Source organism: Schistocerca cancellata, chromosome 2 (genome assembly GCF_023864275.1).
Source record: "Schistocerca cancellata isolate TAMUIC-IGC-003103 chromosome 2, iqSchCanc2.1, whole genome shotgun sequence".
Taxonomy (NCBI): domain Eukaryota; kingdom Metazoa; phylum Arthropoda; class Insecta; order Orthoptera; family Acrididae; genus Schistocerca; species Schistocerca cancellata.
Window position 1 is genome coordinate 954,864,886 of NC_064627.1, and position 21,023 is coordinate 954,885,908.

At 43.0% G+C, this 21,023-nt stretch overlaps 1 protein-coding gene across 1 annotated transcript; it reads left to right on the forward strand.

Moving 5' to 3' along the window:
* Window positions 1-3,382: 3,382 nt before the first annotated feature.
* Window positions 3,383-16,123, forward strand: LOC126160062 (uncharacterized). Its single transcript, XM_049916872.1, has 3 exons — window positions 3,383-3,618; window positions 15,702-15,804; window positions 16,052-16,123. Exons 1-3 carry the CDS (start codon window positions 3,383-3,385, stop codon window positions 16,121-16,123), a joined length of 411 nt encoding a protein of 136 aa, XP_049772829.1.
* The last annotated feature ends 4,900 nt before the right edge of the window (window positions 16,124-21,023 follow it).

The following is a 21,023-nucleotide window of genomic DNA, read 5'->3' on the forward strand; positions in this document are numbered from 1 at the left end:
ATACCTATTCCGAATTTTTCCTTTACTGCTTGCTCAATATACAGATTGAATAACATCAGGAAGAGTCTACAACCCTGTCTCACTCCCTTCCCAACGGCTGCTTCCCTTTCATGCCCCTCGACTCTTATAACTGCCATCTGGTTTCTGTACAAATTGAAAATAGCCTTTCGCTCCCTGTATTTTAGCCCTGCCACCTTTAGAATTTGAAAGAGAGTATTCCAGTCAACATTGTCAAAAGCTTTCTCTAAGTCTACAAATGCTAGAAATGTTGGTTTGCCTTTCTTTAATCTATTTTCTAAGATAAGTCGTAGGGTCAGTATAGCCCTACGTGTTCCAACATCTCTGCGGAATCCAAACTGATCTTCGCCGTGGTCGGCTTCTACCTGTTTTTTTTCCATTCGCCTGTAAAGAATACGCGTTAGTATTTTGCAGCTGTGACTTATTGAATTGATAGTTCGGTAATTTTCACATCTGTCAACACCTGCTTTCTTTGGATTGGAATTATTATATTCGTCTTGAAGTCGAAGGGTATTTCGCCTGTCTCATATATCTTGCTCACCAGATGATAGAGTTTTGTCAGGACTGGCTCTCCCAAGGCCGTCAGTAGTTCCACTGGAATGTTGTCTACTCCCGGCGCCTTGTTTCGACTCAGGTCTTTAAGTGCTCTGTCAAACTCTTCACGCAGTTTAGTATCTCCCATTTCATCTTCATCTACATCCTCTTCCATATCCATAATATTGTCCTCAAGTACATCGCCCTTGTATAGACCCTCTACATACTCCTTCCACCTTTCTGCTTTCCCTACTTTGCTTAGAACTGGGTTTCCATCTGAGCTCTTGACATTCATACAAGTGGCTCTCTTTTCTCCTAAGGTCTCTCTAATTTTCCTGTAGGCAGTATCTATCTTACCCCTAGTGAGATAAGCCTCTACATCCTTACATTTGTCCTCTAGCCATCCCTGCTTAGCCATTTTGCACTTCCTGTCGATCTCATTTATAAGACCTTTGTATTCCCTTTTGCCTGCTTCATTTACTGCATTTTTATATTTTCTCCTTTCATCATTTAAATTCAATATTTCTTCTGTTACCCAAGGATTTCTACTAGCCCTCGTCTTTTTACCTACTTGATCCTCTGCTGCCTTCACTACTTTATCCCTCAGAGCTACCCATTCTTCTTCTACTGTATTTCTTTCCCCCATTCCTGTCAATTGCTCCCTTATGCTCTCTTAGAAACTCTGTACAACCTCTGGTTCAGTCAGTTTATCCAGGTCCCATCCCCTTAAATTCCCACCTTTTTGCAGTTTCTTCCTCTAGCCATGTGCTATTCTCTCTCTAGATCCTCCTCCCCCTGTTTCTTTTCCATGGTACATTACCCTCTCTGAACCTTCCCCCTGCAACCTACATCTACACTTCTTTCCCCCCTCCCTCACTGACCATCTCCTCTTCCCTTCTCTTTCGGCCCCAACTTTCTCTCACATCTTCATGCCCCCCAATGCATATCAATTTCCCCCTGCTTGCCTCCCTCTAATCATCGCCTCTTACCCAACCCCTCTCTCCCTGTCCATCCCCTCCTGCCTTCTAAATATGCCCATCTCCTGCTTTCTCCATCTTTACCTTCAACAAGCTATACCCACCTGTACGTATAGTCACTTCAAAACAGGTCGATAAAGCAGTCTGATACTACACCATACATGCCAGAGGCTTGACAACCAATGACACGTAGGCTAAAATGCAAAGCAGGTCGATAAAGTAGGCTAGTTCCTCTCAAACAGAACACATCCATTGTGCAGAGCAGCTTACATAGCATGGGATGAAAAAGCACATTTTTTGCCCATGTCACTTCTCCTATTGGATCTTGGAGGTTATTAACCCCAAAGTGATTATACTCATGAAGTTTGTTGTTTTTGAACCAAATCTGGTTCGAAACGGTGTAGTGGGTTTGGAAGAAGATACCATACATACATAGTAGCCACTTCTGTAAGTGTAGACAGATAAGTCATACAGACACTAATTTAGGTTTAAAGTTCTCGAGGTGTTCTTGAGCCACCAACTCTCTCCTCTCTTCTTCCAACCGCCTGTTTCTGTATACTGTGCTTAGCTGAAATTACTTGTACTCCATACATTGCATACTTCATTGTTCATTTTTATATATCACATCCTCCCACCACTACTGCCACCCTCAGGAGTGATAGAGAAATCTAAGATCTACCGTTTTATTCAGATATTAAGTCGTATGTGGACGCTTTTTGACAGTAGCTTCAGAAGTTGTCAATTTTCCAGTATCACTCTGGCTCTTAGAGATTTGAGTGAAACCTTAACTCTACAGAAATTTTTATATTTGTACAACAAAAGTGTTCAAAATTACTGAAGAAGTCCCTGAGTTATACTAATCGTTACCTGTTTTTCCCTTAGAGACCCATTCCTGCCCAAAAGTGTGCTAGGAATGTTTTAGATGCATAATTAACGAATTAATAAATCATTTGTGTACGAAATTCGTTGTAAATTGCGTCAATCCTTACGGAGTTATAATGGAACATACAAACACACACACACACACACACACACACACACACACACACACACACACGATAATTTTCCTTTTTTGTGTGAGGGATAGTCATACCGTTTTAATTATGATCTGAAAGGTATGTAGTCACTTAATTATTTTTTATTTATTTACAGATACATGTTTGTAGTCCTGGTACACATTCAAATCCCTACATCAGTTCCATTCAACAAAACTACAGTACTGCCTTCAAAGTAGAATTTTCTTATTTGCTGGTGGTGTTCCATGCGAGAGAAGATTCACCATTAAAAACTCATCAGTTTGCCAGTGAAAGGAATGCTTCAAATGTACAGTGTAGATTACGAAAACAAAATGGCGAAGCCACTCTCTAGATCATCAGTGAGCTATGCCATTTTGATTTGTTTGCTGTAACAACGTTCTACAGTGCCATGGCACAGAGTAAAGAATGTGTCCCAGAACTGCAGACAAGTCCCTGCGAGCAAACAAAATGTTAACTGCCTAATTTCGTATTTTAGAAAATTAAAATTATATGACTATATCTCTCAAATTAATGGAAACCTTTGACCAGACGGACCATCGAGCTTCGTACTTCCAGATAAAGCAGAATATCTTTAGTTTATGATCTGTAGAGCGTGACACATTTCAGTATTGAATGCCTAGTTCACTTTGTTATCAGGTACACTAATTTCGATCACATTGTGAACGGAGAACTGCAGCAATGTTCGGCCACAGTTGGGCCGCTGAAGGGAGTTCGCGTCCCACCGAACGAACACAGGCACCACTTGGACAACGCCCTGACGTCTCAGCTGCTGGGCACCTGATCCACACCGGTGATGCTACGATAACTGGTGCCACAATGGGAGGTACGAGTGCTTACCCATCAGGTTCTACGGCTCAGTCGAGTCAAGCTACTGAAAGAACAGTCGTCAGAAAGAGCTACGCCTGCAAGGTGAAAGAGACTCTGGACGAGATGGCACAGCTGCTTGATATTCCACCTGAAGTGAGAGCTGAACTGACTGATGAGGACATCGTAGCCATGTCGATTAAGTTTATAAAGAAAATGACAGCACCTGATGGAGTTTCACAACCCAGGTGAGACCAAAGACATTTATTGACACTTGTTCTTTTATAGGATCATTAAGTTTCTTTTGGCAGTTTATCATGTCCGAATGATTATGAGCGGTGTTACCGAGTGAACATGTCCAGAACTGTCGGTATTTCAACAAGTAAACTTTTGTAATTTTCAAGGAACGAAATGAAGCCAAAACTGCTAGCGCTTCACAGTATAAATCGGTTGTAAATCGGTTGACGTGGTGGTACACATGTGGCATCGTCAAGATGTGTGGATAGTAGAGGAGGAATTGGTTCTCACTTCTCACTACGATGTTGCACTACAGAGAGTAGCAGGTGTCAAACAGCTTTATTCCTTTCCCAGGTACGTGGACAAAAAAATTTTGTGGCTTCATGGAAGTGAGAATTACATCTGGTTTAGCAATATTTCGAGTGCGACCAAACATCTTCTTTACAATGGGGGCGTCCTTAGTGGTTTCAAAGAGAGAAGGATGATCGTCCTTTTAGGCATATGGTTTATTCAAAGCCTACTGAACCCTAATCATACATTCATGTTTACAGCTGCTTTCATCCTGCGGAACGAGAAGAGGTCTTGAGAACATTAGTACACAGCCTCATGGCGTATCGAAGTGTAGATACCCGTTAGCAGTGTGGGCTCACGTAGAGTCTCTTTTTCATCAAATTGAGTACGGAGAGCGATACATTGGAGACTCTTTGCGCTACCTAGCCGCTGTAAGTTCAGAGGCAGGGTTTGGGCTTTGAGGTCAATACCTTTTCTGTACTCTGAGGGAAGATAGAAGAACAACGGTTTTACGTCTGTTACTTCCGTCGAAGATTAGGATCCTTTCAGGGTCCTTAAAAGATGATCAGGTTCGACGCAAGGCCAATGTCAATAGTGTCCCTTGCAGTCACGATTTCGCAATAAAGGGTCAAACTATCAGGGCTGTGGAACACCATTGCACATACCATAAGCGTTACACAGCCTAGCAGATCGGCGATGGCATGACAATGTTTCGATATTGGCCCTAAGGAGTGAGAACATTCTGGCCTCCACTTCCAACTGCTGTTACGGTGCTACGTGGTAATCCACCGAAATTAGTGCCTGGGCCTTATAAAGAGAAACTAAGGACTCTACTTCAGTGTTACGTTAGTAGTGTTCCAACTCTGGGGAAACACCGTAGAAATTAAGTGAGAACCAATAATTCGTGTTCTATCGATAGCTCATTCTAGGGTCTGTCTCCAGCAGAGAGTAGCGTTTGTGACGATTATGTGTAGTATATCTTTCTGGGTAACAATCATATGGTGATTGCGCACAGAATCGCTGACCGCGGCGCACCAGCGTCAGCAATTCGTGCCTTGGAAAATAGTAGCTGTGTTACCTATCGAAATTACAGTGGTTTTGGACGAGTTCAACTGGTCACGTTTTTAGCGAGTTATTCAACAGTCATACTTCTGTCTTTCACTGTTGTGTCTAAGTGTTACAGAAGAAACACAGTAAACATTTATTGTACATTTCTTGTATGGAATAGATACTGTTGCGCCTTGTCGGTTTCTAGACCTCCTCCTCATCACATTTGTACGCTTCCTACACGTCTGTCTCAGATGTCAACATGTGGTCGTGCATTGTGTTGGTGAAAAATGGCACCTGAGGTGTTGTGCAGGAAGCGTATGGCTACGGGTCGCAGGTCTCATTCACGTAGGTGACACTGGTCACAGTGCCCTGAACACGCTCACATGGTGATTTGTGGCTCTAGCAAGTAGCACCCCACAGCATAAGTCCTTGACTTGGCACGTCTTGTGCGAATGCTGTTACTGTTATGTCGCTCCCCGCCAGCGGTGGACCAAAATGCGGCCGTTATTTTCAAACAAACAGAACTTGGATTCGTCCGAAAACACTATCTGATGCCATTCATATCCTCAATGATGTCGCTCCATGCTCCTATGCAGTCTAGCGTGTTTCTGCACATTCGTAAAAGGTAGGCGGAGAAGCGGACGACGCGCAATTAACCCATGCCGTAATACACGGCGATGTACTGTCACCCCTGGTAGTACACGATGTGCTACACAGTCCCAATGTTGCGCCAGAGCCGAGGAGGACGCAGATCTGTCCAGCAATACCAATCGAATGAGGTGGTCTGGGTGGTGCGAACTGACCCATCGCGTCGTGTTCTACGGCCTTCCGTGCACCATTCTCCACACACCAGTTGCACTGCTGACATACTTAGTTCCACACGAACTGCAATTTTCTGGATGGACGCTTCACATTCTCTCAAGCCAATAGAGCGTCCTCTTCTAAACTCACTGATCTGAAGCCTGCTCAAGTCACACTGATCAGTTATCTTCGGTTTATAGCGACAACGAGATTTGTAGGCACATTATAGGTGGTGTTGCGCCGCGATGTCCATGTTGACCTTGAACCCGCGGAGCGACGTGATTCAAATGCTAATCAGTTCTGTAGAACATACTACTGTATGTGTACTGTGAATATGAACGTTCTGTGTCTAGTCATTCAAGGTGTTCTGTTTCATCAAAGCGTGAGTGTACATTGGACAACATCTTTTCAGTTCAGTCTGTGTTTTTAATAACAGTTGTAACGGTTCTGTATTTAGTTCTTGTCCGATATTACTGTTTCTTTTATGGTACAGTAACGAATATTTTGCTACAGAACGGAAGAACGTCATTGCTAATAATTGTGACGTAACTGATATCGTTTAGGGGCAAACATTCGCTACCATACAGCTGCTGAGGCAAGACTATTAGTTGGTGATGTTTAATAATTATTTATTTTCGCAAGTTATGTTTTAAAATAAATTGAATAGTGAAAGAGAAATTTTCTTACATTTCCAGTTTTAGCTGTATATCATTGGATTTGAGAAATTTAAAATTACACTCCTGGAAATTGAAATAAGAACACCGTGAATTCATTGTCCCAGGAAGGGGAAACTTTATTGACACATTCCTGGGGTCAGATACATCACATGATCACACTGACAGAACCACAGGCACATAGACACAGGCAACAGAGCATGCACAATGTCGGCACTAGTACAGTGTATATCCACCTTTCGCAGCAATGCAGGCTGCTATTCTCCCATGGAGACGATCGTAGAGATGCTGGATGTAGTCCTGTGGAACGGCTTGCCATGCCATTTCCACCTGGCGCCTCAGTTGGACCAGCGTTCGTGCTGGACATGCAGACCGCGTGAGACGACGCTTCATCCAGTCCCAAACATGCTCAATGGGGGACAGATCCGGAGATCTTGCTGGCCAGGGTAGTTGACTTACACCTTCCAGAGCACGTTGGGTGGCACGGGATACATGCGGACGTGCATTGTCCTGTTGGAACAGCAAGTTCCCTTGCCGGTCTAGGAATGGTAGAACGATGGGTTCGATGACGGTTTGGATGTACCGTGCACTATTCAGTGTCCCCTCGACGATCACCAGTGGTGTACGGCCAGTGTAGGAGATCGCTCCCCACACCATGATGCCGGGTGTTGGCCCTGTGTGCCTCGGTCGTATGCAGTCCTGATTGTGGCGCTCACCTGCACGGCGCCAAACACGCATACGACCATCATTGGCACCAAGGCAGAAGCGCTTCTTATCGCTGAAGACGACACGTCTCCATTCGTCCCTCCATTCACGCCTGTCGCGACACCACTGGAGGCGGGCTGCACGATGTTGGGGCGTGAGCGGAAGACGGCCTAACGCTGTGCGGGACCGTAGCCCAGCTTCATGGAGACGGTTGCGAATGGTCCTCGCCGATACCCCAGGAGCAACAGTGTCCCTAATTTGCTGGGAAGTGGCGGTGCGGTCCCCTACGGCACTGCGTAGGATCCTACGGTCTTGGCGTGCATCCGTGCGTCGCTGCGGTCCGGTCCCAGGTCGACGGGCACGTGCACCTTCCGCCAACCACTGGCGACAACATCGATGTACTGTGGAGACCTCACGCCCCACGTGTTGAGCAATTCGGCGGTACGTCCACCCGGCCTCCCGCATGCCCACTATACGCCCTCGCTCAAAGTCCGTCAACTGCACATACGGTTCACGTCCACGTTGTCGCGGCATGCTACCAGTGTTAAAGACTGCGATGGAGCTCCGTATGCCACGGCAAACTGGCTGACACTGACGGCGGCGGTGCACAAATGCTGCGCAGCTAGCGCCATTCGACGGCCAACACCGCGGTTCCTGGTGTGTCCGCTGTGCCGTGCGTGTGATCATTGCTTGTACAGCCCTCTCGCAGTGTCCGGAGGAAGTATGGTGGGTCTGACACACCGGTGTCAATGTGTTCTTTTTTCCATTTCCAGGAGTGTATATCCTAGATATTTAAACACTCTTATTAACTCAGTTATTTCTTCATCTGTAACAGCTTTGGTTCTTGTGAGTGGTAATCCTTGAAATGTCATCACTTTCGTTTTATATCTCGGTATTTTCATATTCTATTTAGCTGTTGCTAGACTCAACGTACGTACGGTAGTTTCAACTTTTACTTCAGATTTTCCAGTTATAAGGTGATCATCAGCAAATAGCAACCTCATGATTTTAAAATTATTTATTATTAGCATGTATTTAACATAATCAACGATGAATGATTATCATGATAAAACAAACATTGTAATTTACAATTCATTCAAATAATAAGATTTAGAGCAGACTTCAGATGTGGAAATACGTAACGCACATTCCTCAAACTAGTAAGTATTTTGTAAGTAATACTTCATGGTTCAAATGGCTCAAATGGCTCTGAGCACTATGGGACTCAACTTCTAAGGTCATCAGTCCCCTAGAACTTAGAACTACTTAAACCTAACTAACCTAAGACCAGCACACACATCCATGTCCGAGGTAGGATTCGAATCTGCGACCGTAGCGGTCACGCGGTTCCAGACTGTAGCGCCTAGAGCCGCTCGGCCACCCCGGCCGGCAATACTTCATGTGAGTTGAAGTTATGCGTCATTAAAACTATTATGATACATATGTAGTAACAGTACCATCAATAAGAGGTGCGACATAGATTGTATTTACTTTTCATAAATATTTGACAGAAAGTGCATCATCAGTAAATCAGCTTTTCAAAACCGTGGGTTTTACACTGAGCGTATGTTCTGTAAGCACTGATATTTCGAATGGTTGAAAGATTCTGATAACTTCTGAAAAGACGTTGAGATTCAATCTAGACTACTGGCACACAATTTCATGATCTCAAACTATCGGTTACTCTCTTCTCCTTTGGTTGGCCAAAGACATGCAATGGAATATTCTATAGCGAATATTCAACTGCCCCTATCGCTGTCTTTTTATGCAATCCGAAGTTTGTCACTACAAGAACTATTTCCACATTTGACCTTGCTCGGTCTTCACTGACTGGCTTTATTACGCCACCGGTTTAGTGCAGTACTAATCAATCGTCAAACTGACGTTTTTGTGTAAATTTTGTCTAAATATTCCGAAATTTCAACAGCATAAAATAAACAATTACATTATTGTACGCGTCAGGCCTTCTGACTATGAAACTACTGTGCTTGTAAGGGTTAAGTTTGTGATGAATTGTCAACATAATTAGTTCTAGAGTGACGTTTACGGAAGTCGCTTTCCTTTCATTAATCTCACAAGCACGCTTCAATTAATAATGTTAAACAAACGGCCATCTATGCTGATGGCATAATATCCCAGCCAACCGAAACCAAAAACGCCGAATATCGATAATATTTCATGTACCGGAAATTTTTTGTACAGAGGTTTAAGAGAGTGCCACGAAAAAGATATTAGAAATCCTGACTGTGAAGGGATCAGTGTGGGGTGGATGAGCCTTTGAATGTCACTTTTGGATATATCCAAGTGCAAAATTTAACTATACTGAGTTTCCTGCAAAAAAAGGCCCTTTTCAATTTTTTTTTTTTTTTTTTTTTTTTTTTTTTTTTTTTTTTTTTTTTTTTTTGTAACGCTAAATGTTTTAGCGTAGTGCAGCGAAAGAATATGATATTCTCGCTCTTGGTTTGCTGAAGACCAGGCTCCATAAAACCGCGTAGGAGGGACAGCTGAATGACCCTGTATATAAACCGACTACCTCTATCTCGAATTCCACCGTCAGCTGGGCAGTACCTGAATCGACTACGGAGGCGACCTAAAAACCAACACATAAGTTCTCGAAAAGCCATTCCTCGTCCATAATAAGGCGATGACGCTGTCTCAAGAATGTATCCTGAACTTAGAAAAAGAGCCAGACGCATTTTTAATAAATAGTTTCCTTTCGTGTACAATGGATTTTCGGTATAACAGCAGTCATCGAGAGCCAGATGGTGCTGTTACTATGTGGCTTCCTTCCATCGTTTGCGGCAAATGCATGGACAGTAATACCTATAGAAAGGAAAAAGAGTCAACTTCTTCGCGATCTAATAACCTCGCCGTCGATGGGGCGTTATAATACAACCTTCTTTCTTTTATTTCTAGAAACGAATGCAGTGTTAAATGTGTTCCATCAGTAAACACAACATTGAGCAGAAACTGGCATTTCTAGCGTTGGCAGGGCATGGGGAACGTCTGAGGTCTAGCATTTAGTTCTCATGCCTGCTGTCTGCAACCTATACACCACGTGGCGTCCACGTGCTGCTCAAATGATACTGGAAAGGACACGTCAACGACATGACCCACCCGCATATAAGCACGTCAGCACGAGATACGGAAAGGCGGGCTGGACCCGGACCGTATTCGCCCGGCGGATTAGTGACAAGAACCAGTGCGCCGGCCGATCTAGGTGCCGATTTAGTCGGATTGTCAAGTCCAGTTAGATGGCTACCGGCCTGATGCCCATGATTGTTCGTAATTGTAATTCTTAGGGATTTATTTGAATTTACTGCCTTTAGATTTGACTAATTTATCGTGTAACAGAAGTTAAATGGATTTCTTGTAGCACTCTTGTAGATGACCTCACACTTATCCTTATTTAGAGTCAGTTACCAAATTTCGCACCATACAGATATATATTTTTTTACAATTAGTTTTGATTTTGTGATGACTTTACCAGTCGATAAACGACAGCGTCATCTGCTAACAACCTAAGACTGCTGCTCAGATAGTTTCCTAAATCGTTTATATATGTAAGGAACAGCAAAGAGCCTATAACACTACTTGGGGAACGCCAGAAATCACATCTGTTTTGCTCAATGACTTTCGGTCAATTACTACGAACTGTGGCCTCTCTGACAAGGAATCACGAATCTAGTCCCATAGCTGAGACGATATTCCATAAGCACGCAATTTCACTGCAAGCCGGTTGTGTGGTAGTGTCAAAAGCCTTCTGAAAATCTAGAAATACGGAATCAATTTCAAATACCTTGTCAATAGCACTCAACAGTTCGAGTAAGTAAAGAGCTAGTTTTGTTTTACAAGAACGATGTTGTCTAAATCCGTTTTGACTGTGTGTCTATAGACCGTTTTCTTCGAAGTAGTTCATAATTTTTGAACACAATATATGTTCCAAAATGCTATTGCATATAGACGTTAATGATATCGGCCAGTAATGTAGTGGATTACACCCACTACCTTTCTTGAATATTGATGTGAACTGTGCAAGTGTCCAGTCTTTGGATAGGGATCTTTTGTTGATCGATCGGTTGTATATGATTGTTAAGTGTGGAGCCATTGTAACAGCATGCTCTGAAAGGAACATAACTTGTATACTGTCTGGACCGGAAAACCTGCTTTTCTTAAGCGATTTAAGTTGCTTCGCTACTCCGAGGATATCTACTTCTATGTTACTCATGTTAACAGCTGTTCTTGCTTCGAATCCGGAATATTTACTTCGTCTTCTTTGGCGAAGGAATTTCGGAAGGCTGTGGTTAGTAACTCTGCTTTGGCAGCACTGTCTTCGGTAGTATCTCCATTGCTATCGCGTAGAGAAGAGTTTGATTGAGTCTTGCCGCTAGCATACTTCACATACGACAAGAATCTCTCTGAATTTTCTGTCAGGTTTAGAGAGAATGTTTCGTTGTGGCGACTATTATAAGCATCTGGCATTGAAGTACTTGCTAAATTTTGAGCTTCAGTAAGAAATCGCCAACCTTAGAGATTTTGGGTCCGTTTAAATGTGACATGTTTTTTTTTTTTTTTTTTCTGCAATAGTGTTCTGGCCTGTTTTCTGTACCAAGGAGGATCAGCTCCATCGTTTGTTAATCTGTTTGGCATAAATCTCTCAATTGCTGCCGATAATATTTCTTTCAATTCCAGCCACATCTGGTCTAAACGTACATTGGTAATTTGGAAGGAATGAAGATTGTTTCTCCGGAATGCGTCAAGTGAATTTTTATCTGCTTTTCTGAGTAGATATGTTTTTCGTTTATTTTTTGAGGATTTGGAGATTAAAATATTCAATCTCACTGCGACAACCTAATACCGGTATCCATTTTGATGCTCGTTATTAACCTAAGAGTCACGTCACACTACTCCCCTTGTTTCTGCACCTCGCCCAACCACTCACCATCTTCTATGCACTTCTCTGTACAGAGTCTTCGCATTCAGCTACACTGTTGGATATTAAATTGAATAAACATGAAAGTGGCAAGCGATATACGTCAGACTGGCAAACGTTACAAGCCTGGATATTCAAATGATCAATATTTCAGCGCAGCAGCACAAAGATGATACATTACGTACAGAACTAAAACTACCCAGTGGGTATCTAATTCAGAAACTTAGTTTGAATTTTGGTTGTTTGTGGGACAATGCTATACATCCTATCATAAGGTGAAATATCTACCAGTATGTACCAGAATTTAACTGAGGCAGGACTGTTGCCGTAGACTGTGCTTTACTGTTCCAGAATACACTGAGGTGATGAAAGTCATGGGGTAGCAAGGTGCACATATACAAATGACGTTAATATCGCGTACAACAGGCATAATAGGGCAATGTAATGGCGGAGGTGTCATCTGTACTCAGGTGAGCCTTGTCAAAAGGTTTCCGACGTGATTATGATCGCACGAAAGGATTTAACAGACTATGAACGTAGTATGGTAATTAAATGCGAGTGGAACATTCATTTTCGGAAATAGTTAAGGAACTGAATATTCTAAGATCCACAGTGTCATAAGTGTGCCAAGAATACCAAATTTCAGGCATTGCCTTTCACCTTCGACATCACAGTGGACAACGGCCATAACTTAACGACCGAGAGCAGTGGCGCTTGCCTACACTTGTCACTGCTAACGGACAATCAACACTGTGTGAAGTAACTGCAGAAATCGATGTGGGACGTACGACGAACGTGTCCGTTATGCCAGTGGTGCTAAATCTGGCGTTAAATGGCTGTGGCAGCATACAATCGTAACAGCAAAAAATGGCTCTGAGCACTATGGGACTCAACATCTTAGGTCATAAGTCCCCTAGAACTTAGAACTACTTAAACCTAACTAACCTAAGGACATCACACACACCAATGCCCGAGGCAGGATTCGAACCTGCGACCGTAGCAGTCCCGCGGTTCCGGACTGCAGCGCCAGAACCGCTAGACCACCGCGGCCGGCCGTAACAGCACGACATCGCCTGTAGCGCCTCTCCAGAGGTAGTGACCATATCGGTTGGACTCTAGATGACTGAAAAACCATGGCTTGGTCAGCCTGGTTCCTATTTAACTTGATAAGAGGCGATCAAAAATGTTCAAATGTATGTGAAATCTTATGGGGCTTAACTTCTAAGGTCACCAGTCCCTAAGCTTACACACTACTTAACCTAATTATCCTGAGGACAAACACACACACACACACATGCCCGAGGGAGGACTCGAACCCCCGCCGGGACCCGCAGCACAGTCCATGACTGCAGCGCCTGAGACCGCTCCGCTAATCCCGCGCGGCGGTAAGAGCTGATGGTACGGTTCGACTGGGCAGACTTCACAAAGCCATGGACCCAAGATGTCAACAAGACACTACAAGCAAGTGGTGGCTCCACAGTGGAGTGGACTGTGTTTACATGGAATGGACTGAGTCCTCAGGTCCGTCTGAACCGAGCACTGACGGGAAGTGGTTATGTAAGGCTACTTTGCAGGCACTCATGAACTTCATGTTCCCAAACAATGATGAAATTTTTATGGATGACAATGTGCTATGCCAGCAGGCCATAGTTTGTCGCGAATGGTTTGAATAATGTTCTAGACAATTCAAGCGAACTCTTTGGCCACTCAGGTCATCCGATGAGTCCCATCGAACCTTTATGGGACATAATCGAGAGGTTAGTTAGTGCACAAAATTCTGTGCCGACAACACTTTCTCAGTTATAGATGGCTGTAGAGGTATCACAGCTCAGTATTTCCGCAGGGGACTTCCAGCGACTTGTTGAGTCCATACCACATCGAGCTGCTGCACAACACCGGGAAAAGGAGGTCCGACACGATATTAGGAGGTATCCCATGACCTCTGGCACCTTACTGTATTACTACGTGTGCTGTTTGGGATACCACGACTGACATACGGACAGGGTAATTTATTTCTTACGATGCAGCATCTCAGCAGACCAAGCGACTAGCGCTTGAGATGATAGACAAAATTCTCTCTGTCGTGCTGGATAGTATAGCCACGTCGTGTCCTATGAGCCAGAAAAAGGACTTGTTTGCAGCAAGATAAGCATCCATAAGGAATGTGCAACAATGTATACTGCACTACGGTGTGTCATTTAGATGGCAATTGTTACAGCTTTTCATGAAGGCAGCAGCCAGAGGCATGCCAATCAATCATCCTTACATGATATTTCTTCGCGGTTGTGAATGTGGACAGCAAGCAACTGTATAATTGAGCGACGACAGTAAAAATTTGTGCCGGACCGGTACTTGAACCAATACTTCCCACCTATTGCGAGTAGTCCCTTTATCGATAGACTATCCGAACACGTCTCAGGCCAGTTCCAAAATTCCAAATGTCGTCAACCATGTGCCTACAACCTGCATTCGCACACCCATTATGTGTATTCCCGTCCAAGGAAGGCATTTTAATTGGAAGTTGATTGGTTGGTGTCGGCGGATAAATACGATAGTGCAGTGACTGTGAGTCACGATTCGGTACAAATTATCAGGCCTGGTTGTCCCTTATCCACCTGATGTTTGTGCTCATTTGCAATTACGAATACATCTCATGTATTTCATAACAGCTATAGTCGCCACTGTGCCTGTTTCTTCGAACATGCATGCATGTCCGAAGGAACATTGCATCGTACTTTCGAACAACACATACACTGCAGTATTGTACTGTCATCTTTACAGACAAGTCCCACCATCTCTATGGACTTACCGGTGGCTGGAGGCTTCGAGGAGAACAAACGTTACCAGGCCGTATTCTTGATCGCCGTATGACCACAACACCTGTTGTAATTGCGTCACCAGTCGGCCCAAAGTATGGACATCTGTGTTTTACGTACCCAAGAATTAGGACAGAAGCTGTTACATTGCTGATCTGTTCAGCCTAGTGGCTTTGGCCTATCGTCCAGCACGTTACTCAAAAAAAAAAAAAAAAAAAAAAAAAGACAGAAATTGCATTTTGGCCGTGTTCATGGTCGACCAAGGTGTTCGATTGTTGCCCTGGCTAGCACGTTCTCCATATATGTACCTGTACGTAACCCATTAAAAACATCTGAAACTAGCATGCTGCTACTCACCAGCCACAGCCATTGATGAACTCAGGTATACAGCTGAAGCAGCCTAGTATGGCCTCTCCATATCTATTATTTTCGCTGATCTCGATTCTATACCCTGCTGGGTCACAGCCGTAGTTGCTGCCTGACGCAGTAACCCTTTCTATTAGATATCGCATCCTGTATAGCCCCCTTATGATCTTGAAATTTAACCATGTGCTTTTCCTGGTATATTGTTCAGGCACAATAACAAATATTTCTAAGATTACTATCCTTTCTTGCGTCGCAGTTCTAATAACCAACTCTGCATATGGACACGCATCAGACTATGGTATGAGCTTGTATACACATTGAAAATTCGTGGAAGATAATTATTAAGCTGCGACGGTGTTAGTTATTATATTTCTGCTGTTGATGTTTACATATTTTGTTCTACGAGTATTTCGTATCCAAAATAATGTAACATATTAAACTTCCATCTTTGTTTGCAGGGACCCAGATAAAGACATCCCACTGGACACATATCTCGCTGTATTAGATGGCTTTGTCCTGCACCTGGGCAGAAGTGGAAAAGTCCAGTACATTTCCCAAAATGTATTGGAGTATCTTGGTTTCACTGCAGAAGAAATGGCTGGAAAGAGAATATTGGATTTCGTTCATCCTACCGACCGTACCGAGGTTGAAAATGCGATTGCACTAGGATTTATAGATAACGAGTCCAACCCATCCACTTCCAACATTCGCTTAGAGCTTTTTCTTAGAATGAAACATAAATTTCAGAACCAACGTCATGTTTCGAAAAATGATGGTTACATAGTAATTCACTGTGTTGGCTTTGTAGGAACTCATAAATCAATCCGTGGATCTGAGCTTGGCAGTAAATCTGGCCTCAGCCCTTCTCTTTGGTTTGTAGGACGCCCATTGAAACCGTCCTTCGTACTGAAATACCATCTGAATTTGGCTGCGTTTGTCATACGTACTGGTTTGAACTTACAACCTAACTTTGCAGACAACGAACTGCTGCGCCTTCTGGGATACTCAGCATGGGAATTTTGTTCTTGTACCCTGTATCAGCATGTTCATCCATGTGATGCCATAGACTTCCGTCGCTCCCATCAGACAGTTCTACAGAAAGGCCAGTCATTGTCTCACTACTATCGCATGCTCACCAAATATGGAGAGTCGGTATGGATTCAAAGCCATTTCAGTCTCAGCTGTAATGACTTCAGCCCAATCCCGAACTGCATTGTTAGCTTGAATTATGTTCTAGGTAGTGAGAGGAAAAGCGAGAGAGCGCCCATTATAAAGGGTAGCTCCAGTACTACATTAGGCAGGATGTTCAATAGTATGGTGACAAATCCGAGCCAGACGGTTGGATTACAAAATCTCAGGGAAACGGTCCCAGTCGACAGTTGTGAAATTTGTGAAGGTGATTGTTGCTACAATGTGCCAAGTACGGTGTCGTTACCTTCTATAAGAGAACCATTGAAATGTGATGAATGCGAGAGTTATACCATGCTAGATCCTCTTTCTAAAAGCAGCTCCTCAGACTTTCAGCGCAACAACGCTGCACATTTGCAGATGCGGAACATCATCGGTAAGCCAGTTGCGTCTACACACACAACTACTAAAAGCATCCGTAACAAGTGCTTTAGTCTGAAAGAGGAGTACAACGAGAAGTCAAGCACCGAATACGCTTCACCGTTACAAGAACCTTGCGCTTACAGGGGAAGGCAACCACAGGCCGCTGTTGACGGCTACAAAATGTATGAAGACACAACTCGTTATCCTGAAACAGTTAGAAACCCCGTAGTGCCTGGAGTTACCTCAAGTGCTACGACATCACAGCTATCTTCGATCCCTCGGCCACCAGTGAATGATTTCAGCTCTTATTCGATGGCGAGCTCCACGTTTAAAAGACAATGGAACGATCTCGTAGAAACAAGAGAAAAAAGAAATCATGGTGAACATGATATCAACAGATGTGCTTATGCAATTCAGGAACGGTTGTTCCACAAATCACCAGAAACTATTTATAATTATATGTCACAACCACCTACGAATTCATTAAATGAAACATTAAGAAGTGGCGGACTGATCGAGAGGTATGATACGAGATCATCAATAGCTTCGATGCCTCAGAATAAAGATGTAATAATGGAAGATTCATACCATCCGCTTTCAGAATTTGGGGGTACGACTGGATGGAGTTGTCCCACCTATTCAGATAAAAATGTTAGCCAGGCAAGTGGTAATAATGAGTTACATTTTGCTAGCAACACTCCGAATGTCGATACCAGTTTTGCTCGTATAGGGTCAGAGATGGAAGATGGTACAAAATACGGGCATTTCGGTCCCAGTGCCACATCTGAAAGTAATACTGGGCATTGGTCACAATTCACGGGATATCCGACTGGTTCTTCTTCGGATAGCACCAGTGTTTCGCCGAGTTGTTTTTCCCAGCCAAATAGTGCTTGCATTAATAAAGACTGCATATCAGAACGAACATTCGATCATCCCGTAGTTGCTGACAATGATAAATGTGTCCCAAATGCTTCGGACAACGATAACTTAGAGCCAGATACTGCCGTTTTGGACGAGGTTATGAGACAGCTTGACGACAGGTTGGGTGTCGCGTGGGAAATTGCTTTGCAGAAGTTCAGTGATCAACAAGGTGGAATGTAGGCATGTAATCCGAACCATTATCAGGATTTATCAAATTTTCGCCTGCGATGGACAGCAGGCACATCATTTCTGTTTATGAGAGGCAATCGTTGTTACTCGTTGTTTCACATTCTAAATATATACAAAACTTTGATTGGTGTTGTAACAAGAGACTTGCAAATTTCTAGTTTTGTACATAACCCACACATGAACATATTTTTCTGCATCATGCTTACAAATATATACACTTACAAACGACGCCATACTATTAAGAAGTTGTTGTGAGAGATCGTCAGACCTTTATCACGTAAATGTGATACCTGCTGGTTCTGCAGATAAACTGTTTACTTTACTGATTCAGATATGTATTGTTCGATGCATAACTAGTAGAGATTCCGAAATTTTACATGATGAGCAACAACACGAAAAGGTATTTAGTGTGAACGCTAGTGTATGAAATATCGATATCGTCGATGAACTGATTCTGTTGCAGACGACCAGTGTTAGCTCTTTAAAGCTTAAAACTCCGTCCAATAGCCTCTTTTATGTTTAAGAAAATGAGAGAAAGACTGAGCCACAATAATTCATGAAGTGGTAGGCTTTTATGGATTACAGGCAAATAAATAACATCTACTCTCTACATTCAGAGTCCATCAAATATTTATGAATATATTTTTGTAACATTTATCTTGAAAACTAAACTTTGATAATGTGTGGCCATTTACGGAATGAAAATACATTTCAGTAATGTTTAAATAGCAGTTCAGATTATAGCTATGTATTTCATACGTTCTGTTCGTTATTTTTTACTGTAGAGATAAAAGATAAATGTATTTTGGAATTTTAATAAAATGCTCTGGTAACAGTGATAGACCTCTTTTGATTCACCAACAGTAAATATTACTTCTTAATAGCTGACTATCTAACGAAATGTATGCTTTTGATAGAATATTTACAGTGTCAATATGCAATGAAATGTCAGGGAACGTAAAGAAAAACATGCGCCATGAATTTTAGATTAACGAGGAAAAATGACACAATTAAATGAAATGTAGATGGTACCTTCGTAGACTGCGTAACAAACGCATAATTTGTAGGAAACAGTATTGATTCTTAGTTGAGGTGGTGTGAAGACACAAAGATACTTGCATGTAGAATGTCATCAGCATGTTAGGCCTATAGAATCCTGTCATCAGAAAGTAACATCTAGTCTTTTACTTATGTACTATTCAGACATACTTTATGTTGTTTGCTATCACATTCTTTCCTGAAGAGAAAAGAATAAAACATGAAAACTGTTTTCAAATTACAGGACAGTGCCACAATAGTAAAAACCAAAAATAGCAGTAAGCTCATATTAAAGATTCTTTAAAAACACTGGCGATTTTCACTACACTTGTGAGTACATTTAACAATAAAGTGTGCACATCAGAAATATCATTTACAAATACTGCTCAAACAGCCCCATCCATGAATGAGGAACAAGATGCTGACTGAACTTATATTCACCAAGGAAGAACAAACATAAGAATCAAAACAGCATTACATACAAAGAAGTAAATGTACCATAAATTGCACATATAGATTAAAGAGAGAACCGAAACGAAAATATTTGAAAAGGCAGTTAGCAATTAATTCATAATCCACACATTCTATGTCGCATAGGATTATCTAGGTAACACGGAGTAAGGATTATGAAAAAAGCGAAAACAAAGAAATAATACCTCTAAAATATCTTTCCCACAAACCAATGCAATGTACAATACGTGCTAACATCTTATTCTCTTCTGAGCCCAGCATCTCACCCACTATAGACGGATGCTATGGACGCTGACTCATTCTTTCAAGCAAAATCTGCACAATACGGAAACCAAAGATAGTCGCTGTGGTCCTAACATAAGGCGATAGTTACATAATGAAATGAATTGTATGTAGTGTGTGCAGTGACTAAGAGTGCGAAATGAATCAACAGAGTAGCAGTAACGTTTTACGGTTTGAAATAACTTCTTTGCAAAACCGTGTTGAACACAGTCGATAAACCGAATGAGGTAGCATTATACACACATCAAGAAAAGTTTTGCATCACCTCGGTCCCGTGAGTTCCGTAACCTGTGTAGAAAATCGGAATAGAGATCAACATAAACATCATTTCCGCCCTTTTTATTGTTCATGAAAACCACACATGGCATCTTGTACCACCATACAGCGAGACCTTCAGAGGTGGTGGTGCTGATTGCTGTACACACCGGTGCCTCTAATACCCAGTAGCACGGCCTCTTGCATTGATGCATGCCTGCATTCGTCGTGGTATACTATCCACAAGTTCATTAAGGCAGATTGTCTCACTCGTCAACGGCGATTCGGCATAGATCCCTCAGAGTGGTTGGTGGGTCACGTCTTCCATCACCAGCCCTTTTCAACCTATCGAAGGCATGTTCGACAGGGTTCATGTCTTGAGAACATGTTGGCCCCTCTAATCGAGCGATGTCGTTATCCTGAAGGAAGTTATTCACAAGATGTGCGCGATGTGGGTGCGAATTGTCGTCCATGAAGACGAATGCCTTTGCAAATATGCTGCCGATATCGTTGCACTATCGGCCGGAGGATGGCATTCACGTATCGTACAGCCGCTAAGGCTCCTTCCATGACCACCAGCGTTGTACGTCGCTCCCACATAAAGCCACCCCAAAACAGCAGGGAGCCTCCACCTTGCTGCACTCGCTGGACAGTGTGTCTAAGGCGTTCGGCCTGACCGGATTGCCTCCAAACATGTCCCTGGTTGAAGGCATATGCGACACTCATCGGCGAAGAGAACGTGATGCCAATCCATAGCAGTCCATTCGGCATGCTGTTGGGCCCATCTGTACCGCGCTGCACGGTGTCGTGGTTGCAAAGATGGGCCTCGCCATGGACGTCGAGAGTGAAGTTGCGCATCATGAAGCCTATTGAGCACAATTTGAGTCGTAACACAACGTCCCGTAGCTCCAAGCATTATTCAATATAGTGGCGTTGTTGTCAGGGTTCCTACGAGCCACAATCCGCAGGGAGCGGTCATCCACTGCAGTAGTAGCCCTTGGGCGGCCTGAGCGAAGCATGTCATCGACAGTTTATAACACTTCCGTCTGCTACTGCTGTACAATAACCTTAAA